The 10,799-nt window shown below is 41.9% G+C and overlaps 1 protein-coding gene across 2 annotated transcripts in view; it reads left to right on the top strand.

Annotated features, from left to right (window-relative positions):
• Positions 1-10,799, top strand: part of GREB1L (growth regulation by estrogen in breast cancer-like) — a 130,570-nt gene that overhangs the window by 91,628 nt on the left and 28,143 nt on the right. For both annotated transcript variants that reach the window (XM_006761880.2, XM_006761881.2), the window contains 4 exons: positions 1,894-2,074; positions 3,971-4,163; positions 5,954-6,087; positions 9,043-9,382. In XM_006761880.2, the coding sequence (XP_006761943.1) occupies positions 1,894-2,074; positions 3,971-4,163; positions 5,954-6,087; positions 9,043-9,382 (848 nt within the window). The remainder of the gene's footprint in view (positions 1-1,893; positions 2,075-3,970; positions 4,164-5,953; positions 6,088-9,042; positions 9,383-10,799) is intronic.

A 10,799-nucleotide genomic window follows, 5' to 3' on the forward strand; every position in this document is an offset into this window, starting at 1 on the left:
CCAGTGCATGGCGTGGGTGGGGCGGGGCCCCAGAGGATCAACAGGGCAGAGCGAGCAGTTATGGTTGCTCTGGCCCCGCTTCTCAGTGTCCCAGCAATCGCTGCAAGCACCTCCAAGAGAAAGCTGCCCTCAAGTTCCGACCGATGCCAGATAGTCCAGTTTCTCCTGTTTGAGTCTGGGTCCGCAGAGACTTGCCCAGAACTGGAGCTCAGAGCTTGAGACTCCCTACCGATTGAAAAAGACAACTGTGTCCTCAGCCGCCAGCCCTCTCCGTGCATGCCTCCTTACCTCTGTACTTTACTTCCGCACCACACCTCCTCTGAATCTCGGTATGCTTTTCTCTTTCCTTCTAGTTGTAGAATTTCCACTCAACCAGCCTTCCTGTGGTTTTGGATGATGTCCGTTCCGTCTTTTAGTTGTATTCTTGAAGTGGTTGTGCGAGGCAGCAAATTCCAGTGTTTACCTATGCCGCTATCTTGGTTTTAGTTCACCTTTTCTTATGGAACAAATTTTTCATGTGGTAACACATTTGTCCTTATTCTAAAAAATACAAGTTTGAACTATTTATATTATAGCATCTAGATGTTAATTGCACATGGTTGTTAATTAAGCTGGCTTTATATTAAAAGAAAAGTTAGCTAAATAAAACTAAGTCAACAATTAATTCAAGTCTCTCTGTTTTATTTTTTAAATTATATTCTTAATTTTTTTCACACAGTTGAGGCTAGAAGGTGAGAATGATACTAGATTCTAAATAGCTATCCTTCAGCCCCTGAAATGAGGGCTGATCCTCAAGGACCACATCTAACCCCCAAATGTGGCATATCTACCCCCAAATCAACCTTCTGATTCCTTTTCCTGCTTGTAGGGCTATGGGCTTGAGTCACCAGGCTCTCATCTCAGAGGGCTTCACTTGCCCTCCATGCAGCTAAGTGTCTGGGGGGTGGAGGGTTGTGTGCCCTTATTTCGTTTGTGTTTTATCCCTAGCTTTATTGAGCTATAATTGACAAATAACATTGTGTAAATTTAAGGTGTACATTGTGATGATTTGATACATGTTTTTTTTAATATATATTTATCACACTAAGATTAGTTAACACATCCTTCTTCTCATATAGTTACCACTTTGTCTCTTCATTTTAAAGGACGATTTGGTATTTTAATTAATTATACCAAGAACAGTTTCGTGTGCCTAAAACTATTTTAGATGTTTACATGTAGAAGTAATTTTATTATAGACAGAAACAGTGATACAGTACTGAAGTTTCATTAAGTTCTAACGTTTTGAGAATATATTAATAGTGGGTAATTTAGTTCATTTTATTAATTTGGTACATTATTTTGCATTTATTGTGGGATTCCCATACTCTAGATACTGTGCAGAATGTCACTGTATAAAAATGAGTAAAATACTAAATTAAAAAGCTCATAATCTACTTGTGGTATCTTTAGACCTCACATGTTATTTTCTTTTCTTTTTTTCTTACATATGTTTTGTTGCTAAATTTGGGGTAAGGAAGACTTATTATATTAATTTGGCCACAAGCTGTAACCCAAAGTTTTACTTTTTTGAGTGACCTGTAGTAGCTGTTAGCAGCAGCACCTCATATTTAAATAGACAGAGGGCTCCTACGTTGAACTGCTTCTCCCTAATGTATCAGATCGTTTCCTGCTGTCATTTGTGGGAGAAGTGGGAGTTGGTGTGTGGGGTGTGGTATTCTCAAGAAACGAAAATCTGATATGTCCATCTCAAAACTGTGGAGGGGAATATGAAATAAAAAGAAAAAATATCTGTTCTGCAAACCTCTCTATGTGATTAGTACCCAGTATATAAGTTGACACTGAACTTAAGTTTACCTCATTTATATATAACTCTTTTAAACTTCTTGGCAGGTGTCCTTGTAGACTTGGGTCTGGAGGAAAATGGGACGGCTTATCAGAGAGCAGAGAAGTATGTTGTTCGTCTAGACAATGAGATTCAAGCCAAGTTTGAAGTTTTCATGAGAAGAGTGAGACAGAACCCGTACACACTGTTTGTGCTAGTTCATGACAACTGTCATGTGGAACTAACGAGGTGATTGCTTCAGTGTGAGCAAATGTAATATTCCTTCTACAGCAGCAGTAGTTATGTGATAAATTATTTAAAAGGTGATGATTTGAAAACCCAGGGACCCTAGTATTTGGCATCTTCTGATGTACAACTTATTCCTACCCTTTCCTTGCTCTTTCAACTTTTCTTATCACTTTATTTTAAATGTACTGTGGGCCAATTTACAAATTTCTATTAAAAATACCATCTTAAGAGCACTGTGGAACTTGGCTGCTTCAGAGAAAACGTGACAGTGAGGAGGTTGAGGTTAATGAGCTCCCAGAAGGGCCATGTGCTTTCCTTCTCACCACCATTCCTCCTCCCAGCTCTTTTCCTGTTTGCTTTTTGCCTTCTCTTCTGTTCCTGCCTCTCCTACTGTTTCTCTTCTTCTTTGCCTTTCTCTTTTCCCTCTTACCATTAACAGCAGTAGAGATGCCACTTTAATGATCTAAGAGCAGATCTGAGACCTTCCACAACTTATCAGTTTAAACAAGAAAATAGCCTCTCTTTGGGTGGACTTATTAATGGAAGAACAGTAAATGTGACAGTAAAAGGTGGGGCCAACTTTCAGTAATGATCTGGTACAGGGTATCTTTGCTCCTTTGGATTAATAAGGCAAATAATTTAAAGGGGTTAGATAGACCTCAAGCACTAAATACCATTAAATGTTTATAGATTTTCTGTTCTTCAGGACACAATGAGATTAAGAATCTGGAAGTGTTTTGGTCTGTGCTAAAAATGCCAGAATTACAAAAGTGCTTTTTCAGAAGCCAGAATGTATTTGGCACTCCACAATATAAAATTTAGAGTCATATATAGGTATAAGTAATCTTATATATTTTATTGGGTCTAGGGGAGTGTGTAGGAGGGAGGGAATGAAGAAGGAAAAAGGAAAGGAATTTTGCCCACATCCTATTTTGTTACCTCTAGTGTTCTATAAGCAGAAATAGATCGCTGACCTTATTTATATACCTCGTCTTTGAAACTGGGGTAATAGTTCTGAGAATTATTGGGTCTCTCTGCATTTAATTCCCTAGATTTCCAGGGCAACCTGGTAATCCAAATTGTACACAACTCAAATGATTCAGAGATACGAAAATGTTGGCCATGGGGCAGAGGGGTAAGAGGAGCCCTCCCTACAGTCCAAACAAACCGATTTTCAACCTTTTTCATCTCATGGCACACATAAACTAATTACTAAAATTCTGCAGCACCTCAAACATATTTTTTTGCTGATCTGACAAAAAGAATAGGTATAATTTTGATTCATTCACACTGAATGACTATTGTTGTGTAGGCTGTTGTCATTTTTTTTACTGACAATCTAAAGGAAAAGAAGTCAGTGCCCCTGACTAAATAGTCAGGTATTGCATGTTTTTAAAATTCTTGTGGCACACTGGTTGAAAATCGCTGGTCTAGCAACTCTGAGGGAGGAAGGAGAGTGGTATTAACACCCTGGGAACCCCTGCAGCTTTGAGGCGACTCTAGGGAATACAGACCATTGGACTGTGATAAGAAACATGTTTTGGTGGAAAAACTCCCTCATTCAGGTGAGCTTTCAAACTAAAGTGATCCCTCTCCACTGTGGATTTAGATATCCTTGGCTTGGATAACTGAGTTTACACACTGAGGTATATAGACCAGGAGCAAACTGAAAAAAGTGGGGGGGGGGGGGGGGAATCCCTGAAACCTTTGTGAAAGGGGTAAGAAGGAGTACACTTTTTGCTCTTCCAAATCAATTGTTTGTTGCTTCTACTCCTACTCCCAATTAAAATGAAGAAAAAAAAAAAGAGCCAAAAAGTTACCTCCATTTTGATGTCAGCTTCTGCATCTAATCAGTCTGATTAGGATGTTTTAATATGACTTTCAATATCTTTACAGTGTCATTTCGGGTTCTTTGTCACATGGTGAACCTAGCCATGGATTGGCTGATAGAGTCATTAATTGCAGAGAAGTTCTAGAAGCTTTTAACCTCTTGGTGCTCCAGGTTAGCTCCTTCCCATACACGCTACAGACCCAGCAGTCACGAATCAGCTCCAGCAATGAGGTTCACTGGATACAGCTGGACAGCACGGTGAGTCTCCGCCAGTACATGGCCATGTGCTTAGTTCCCCAGGCCGAATCTTGTAACAAAATATGGTCATGGGTTTGTAAAATACAGCACAAGAATTCAAGAAGCTGAGTAACATAATGCTTTATCTTCTAATAATTATAGTTATCATAACATTAAAAATAGAGAATAGTGTCCTACATAAATTTGATTTATAGGAGAAGGCAAAATATATATCAAAGTCACTATTGTCCAAAGGAGAATAACACATAGATAGAGAAAACAGATTGGCGGTTGCCAGAGGCAGGGGTTGTGTGGTAGGCAGAATGAGTGAAGGGAGTCAAAAAGTACACACCTCCAGTTATGACATAAACAAGTCCCAAGATGTAATGTACAGCATGGTGACTATAGTTAACAATACTGTATGGCATATTTGAAAGTTGCTAAGAAAATAGATCTTAAAAGTTCTTAGCACAAGAAAAAAACTGTAATTATGTGTGGTGGTGGCTGTTAACCTGAAACTAATATAATGTTATATGTCCATTATATCTCCACTTTTTGTATAATTTTTATTTGTCATAAAACTAAAACAAAGTAGAATAAGATCATTTCAAAACACCAAATTATTTAGGAGTTGAAAAGAGGTAGAAATACCATCCATTGGGGAACCCCAGGAAAGGAGACATGGAGGAGACAGCACTGGGAATAGGCCCTGAAACTGAGAAAGGATAGACCAGGTGCTCCCAGCAGCAGACAGCTTGGGCAGGGCCACAGAGGAGAAAACATAAGCATTTTTCAGAGATATAATTGACATATAACATTATATTAGTTTCAGGTGCACAACATAATGATTCGGTATTTGTATATACTGTTTTGTGAAATGATCTCCATAGCAAGTCTAGTTAACATCCATCACCACAACCCCCACCCTGTGTATATGTATGTATGTACATATACACATATCTGTATATATAGGAATATTATTCAGCCATGAAAAAGAGAGACATACTGCCATTTGCAACAACATGGATGGACTTTGAGGGCATTGCGCTAAGTGAAATAAGTTAGAGAAAGACAACTAGTGTGTTGTATCACCTATATGTGGAATCTAAAATAAATTTTAAAAAGGTCAAACCTGTAAAAGTCGAATAGTGCTTGTCAGGGGCTGGGAGGGGGGAACAGGGAGAGGTTGGTAAAAGGACATAAACTTTTAGCTATATCAGATGAATAAGGTCTGAGGATCTAATGTATCACATGATGATTATACTTGAGAGTCATCTGTAGATTTTCTTTAGAAGAAATGTCTATTCTATTCATTTTTTTTTTACTGATTTTTTTTACAGAGAGGAAGGGAGAGAGATAGGGAGTCAGAAACATCAATGCAGAGCAACATTGATCAGCTGCCTCCTGCACATCCCCCACTGGGGATGTGCCCGCAACCAAGGCACATGCCCTTGACCGGAATCGAACCTGGGACCTTTCAGTCCACAGGCCGATGCTAAATCCACTGAGCCAAACCGGTTTCAGCTATTCTATTCATTTTTTAATTGGATTGGTATTTTTTTCAGTATTGAGTTGTGTGGGTTCTTTATATTTTTTGATTTGAAAATATTTTCTTTCATTCCATAGGTAGCCTTTTCATTTTGTTGCTGGTTTCCTTTGCTGTGCAAAGCTTTTTAGTTTGCTGTAGTCCCACTTGTTTATTCACATTTTTTAACCTTCCAGGAAATAACCTATTACACAGTTTCCCCTGCTAAAACACAAGACCCATTGTGCCCTGTCCTCACTGGGTTTTGCTCTGTATTTTGAACCAGGAGGACATGAGCTGCGAGGAAAAGCTGTACTTTGGCCTGAATGAGTACAGTAAGTCTCTGCAGTGGGGGATCACAAGCCCACTTTTGAGATGCGATGAGACTTTTGAAAAAATGGTGAACACTCTCCTGGAGAGGTAAATGAAAGTCTTCAACCTTTTCTTCAGCTGAACTTGCATGTCTAAAATAGCCAGAAGTCCTGTGTCAATGTCACCGAGAGTTTGGTGGAGCCCAGGCTGTGTGGTTGACAAGTGGCAGCAGAATAAAAATAGCCTTTCCTTAGATGACCTTCTACTCATGTGGGTTTTCTATGATCATCCGAGACCCACAAAGGAAACTAGCGACTCGAAGTGAGACTTAGAACCACTTTCCATGCCCTGAATCGTCTCCCAAGCATGCTTCATTGCTCGGGCAGAGAGGGATCTACTTACTAAAGACCATTCCTCTGAGGTCTGACCTCTGCCACCATACTCCCCTCAATTCCCCCTTTTTCTCCTTTGTCCACCATAGGAAGTACCCTTAGATGACCTGGTAAAAACTAAACTTTACTACGAGACATTTGGAGTGTAGACTGGAGAAAATTAAGGAGCAATCAGATCGTTTAAGTGAGCTCAGTTCCTTCTGCACCTTCTCCAGCCCCCGACCTTGGGAATTAAGGACATGACTCTTCTGACTCTTCTGTCTTCTTTTTATTCCTCAATTCCAGATCAAACTCTGTAAGAGTAAAGGGCTTTCCTATTTTTTTGCCTCTATGATCTTGAATCATGGGCTCAAAGAGTAGATAGAGGCATTAGAATTGGCCTAACCTAATACAGGTCCCTCCCTGCCCTCCACAATACTCTCTCTCTGATCATCCAGTGACAGGGGTAAGTGGCTCTGTCTGACGAGCACACTGTAAATTTCAGTAGCTCTAGTTCTTAACATTTGCTTCAGTTTGGTCACAAGCCATCTATGTAACAACCTGCCTCATAATGGTGCTAAGAAAAAAAGAAAGAGAAATGAAAATGAGGACAGGTGGATGCATCCTCTCCAGCAAGTTAAAATGCCATGTCAGGAAAAGCAGCAGGCCTGGAGTAGGATTTTATATGTTCGCAGCTGTTGGATTTGAGAAGACTTAACTGACACTGTGACATTAATCCTTTCACAGCAAATGTGATCTTAGACTTCCAAAATCAGCCCATGAGCTTCCCCTGCAAGTGTTTCTCACCCACCCATTACATCTGCCAGCTTGAAATATATCTTTCCTTCTGGTAACATCATTCAGAGTTTCATAACTGGTATTTTAGTAGATGATCCCATCAATGTATCCTATATAATAAAAGGGTAATATGCAAATTGACCATCACTCCAACACACAAGATGGCCACCCCCATGTGGTCAAAGATGGCTGCCACAAGATGGCCAGCAGGGGAGGGCAGTTGTGGGCAACCAGGCTGGCAGAGGAGGGCAGTTAGGGGTGACCGGGCTGGCTGGGGAGGGCAGTTGGCGGGGGACCAGGCCTGCAGGGGAGGGCAGTTGGGAGGGACCAGGCCTTCAGGGGAGGGCAGTTGCGGGTGACCAGGCTGGCAGGGGAGGGCAATTAGGCGACCAGGCAATCAGGCAGGCAGGCAGGCGAGCAGTTGGGAGCCAGCAGTCCTGGATTGTGAGAGGAGTCCCAGATTGGAGAGGGTGCAGGCTGGGCTGAGGGACACACACCCCCTCCCCCCTCCTCCCGTGCATGAATTTCGTGCACCGGGCCTCTAGTATTACAATATTGGTAATACAAAACTACAATTGCAGTTTAATGCAAACATTAACAGATTAGAAAAACTATTCACTTCTATGTTCATGCTTCTTTCAGAATGTGAAATGCTTGCATGTCAAAGTTACCATTTGTTCTAACTTTGGCTTTCCTACATGGCCCAGCAGAAAATATGAAGCTTCAAACATGGATCATCTGTGCTTACTTCTTCCACCCAGTTGCCCCAAGCTAAAAATTGCTATAATGTATTGACTACTTGAAGGGATTGGCCCAGGATTGATTGAACTGAACGATTTCCTCTCTTTTCCCCAAACTACTAAATCCTTACAATATAAGAAGATATTTTCAGAGACCTGAGTGGAATCTAGTCCCAGCTGTGTCTCTGACCAGTTGGATGATCTTGGGCAAGTAGCTGAATTTCTCTTGGCCCCTTAACTCCTCCTTCTGTGAGAAGGTGGAATGGTCACAGCCCAGGGCATCTATGATCCTTTCCAACTCTAAAGTACTTCAAAACACACAATTCATTTGATCATCCTAGTTGGTATTTGACCCTGGACTTGTCTGTGGAAGGCCAGTGAACCACTTGTTTTACTTTAAATAGAATTATAAAGTGGGACAAAGGTGAAATCCTTCATTGGCCTCCCAGCTGCTGCCAGCTACATGTGCCACCAGCGGGCAGCCAGGAAGAAAGTTCACAGGCTCACCCTCATTTTGCCAGCACCTACTTTCTTGACCAACATCTCTTCATGCCTGCAAGTGGGTCCTCTTTGCCCATTTATACTCATTTTATCAGCAGACCTGGCTTTCTGAGGTCTAGCACATAAATGAGAGATTTATTTTCTGCCTGCTCTGAACTTGTAAAAACTGCCAATTTTAGTAAAGTGATCTTTTTACCAGGCAGTCTAGGCAGGAGGTAGGGTGAGGTGGTGATGTAATTAAAGGGCAATTGAGTGAAGCCAGGCAACTGCTCCTTCCCAGGTTCCCTTGACTGTGCCGGCTTAAGTGATAGGAGGCTGCACCACTAGGGGGTGCTGTTTCTCCAGTCAGCTCCAAGTGTTCTCCAGCACCAAGGCACATTTTATGGGAAGATTCATACTGCTATCTGTGGGGCTAGCCTCAAATTAGTGATAATAATTACTCTTTTTATGTCTGATATGCTACAGACATGATAGTTCATATCTCAGCTTCCTTTAATATAATCATAGGGTTCGGAAATAAGCTCACAACATTCTCAGTGCTGCCACAGATCACTAACCCCTTCCCACCACGGTTGGTCTGGGTTCCAACCGCATGGACCTTACTGTCCCAGTAAGTCCTGGGCCAAGTACTAGCTCCCTGTGTTCTGTTGAAGGTACCCGAGGCTGCACAGCATGGTCGTCCGCTGCTACCTTCTCATCCAGCAGTACTCAGAAGCTCTGATGGCTCTCACCACAATGGCGTCCCTCCGCGACCACAGCACACCAGAAACACTCAGCATTATGGATGACCTCATCAGCTCCCCAGGAAAAACAAAGAGTGGGAGGGGACACATGCTCATTATCAGGGTGCCCTCCGTGCAGCTGGCAATGCTGGCCAAGGAGCGGCTGCAGGAAGTGCGCGACAAGCTGGGCCTGCAGTACCGCTTTGAGATCATCCTTGGGAACCCTGCCTCTGAAGTCAGCGTTGCAACTCACTTTGTGGCACGATTAAAGGTTAGCACTGGGCAGACATTTCTCCTTCGAAATTCCGTTTGTTTCTGTTTTCTAGAAATCCCATGTAGGTAGCCTGAGTTTCACAGGGTTTTGCACACGTGTCAATCTGATCTTCCTGACACTGTTAAGGCTAAACTAAAAGGATATGTTCACTTTCCTAACTGGAACCAGTTTATTAAGTTTCTGTTAAGCTCCCCGACTTTTTAGCATGTGCATGCAGTTGGTCTTCCATGCTCTCCAACTGCAGGTGCAAAAATGAGATGACCCAATTTGACCCCATGTTTATTGACCTTGTCTGAGATGCATCTAGCCCACGGCCATCTGTTTTCTCAGAAATAAAAAGGTAAGTTGTTCTCTCCGGCCTCTGTTGGGTACACGTTTAAATAAGTATCATGGATTCACTAATTCTTTTCTGTCTATCTAGCCTGTCAGCTCATGTCTAGAGTCGGTAAAGTATTGTTTTATCTTCAATACTCATGTAGAACTGTTCCCTGCCCTCTTGCATGTGGATTCTTCAACAGTTTGTTGTTTCTTCGAACTTGTTTTGATGCTCAGCCCCAAGGCTTGGGTTGGAGGGCGACTCTCCGAGCATCCTGCACAGGGACTTGGTGCATGAGCAAGCCCACTCCCTCTGCACGGCCAGGGGATGCCTGCTTTTCCTAAGCACCTGCTGTTAAGCATGGGGAGTGTGGGAGAATTCCTAAATCAACTAACTCCCTACCTTGTGCCCTGCTCACGTTTTTCATAATCTGGAGTGTCCTAGCCATGTAAAAGCATTTAATAAAATACCTGCATACGTATCGGTATGGCACAGAGCTAGGTGTTATATGTCTGACTTACACTGACATGGTGTCTGCACCCTGCACTAACTATGGAACTAAACTGAGTTTACACAAATCTGCTTTGGCACATCTCTTATGAAGAGAATCACGTCACCTTGGGGGATTTGCATGGTCACCCTGGACTGCAGTTTCCTGTCTGCAAATGAGAGTTGGACTGTGGGATCTCTAAGGAGTCTAATCTTGGGATCATTATTTAGTATTCACGAAGCATTCTGCAAATATAAACTTTTTTATTATATTCTATCAGTCAACCCAATTGAATAAACCAAAATGCAAACACAATATCTTGTATTAGCTTGATAAACGACAGGAACAAATCTAAAAGTAGAAACTCCTATATTTAGTGGAAATTGCAACATTTCTGTTTCTATACAAATATAATGTTCACCAATTTAAATTACAGTTGTGGACCACATTCCAGCAGAATTCCTAGGTGACTAACAAAGAAGAGTCCTGAAACCCATTGAGACATAGGTCTTGAGACAATGTGAATAGTGCTGATGATGAAAATTGTGGAAGGGCAAATCACCAGCACTGCGCTGAGAGGGCCCCCACACCTGTTGCCAGGAGATGAT

Source organism: Myotis davidii, unplaced genomic scaffold (assembly GCF_000327345.1).
Source record: "Myotis davidii unplaced genomic scaffold, ASM32734v1 scaffold96, whole genome shotgun sequence".
In the NCBI taxonomy this organism is placed as follows: Eukaryota; Metazoa; Chordata; class Mammalia; order Chiroptera; family Vespertilionidae; genus Myotis; species Myotis davidii.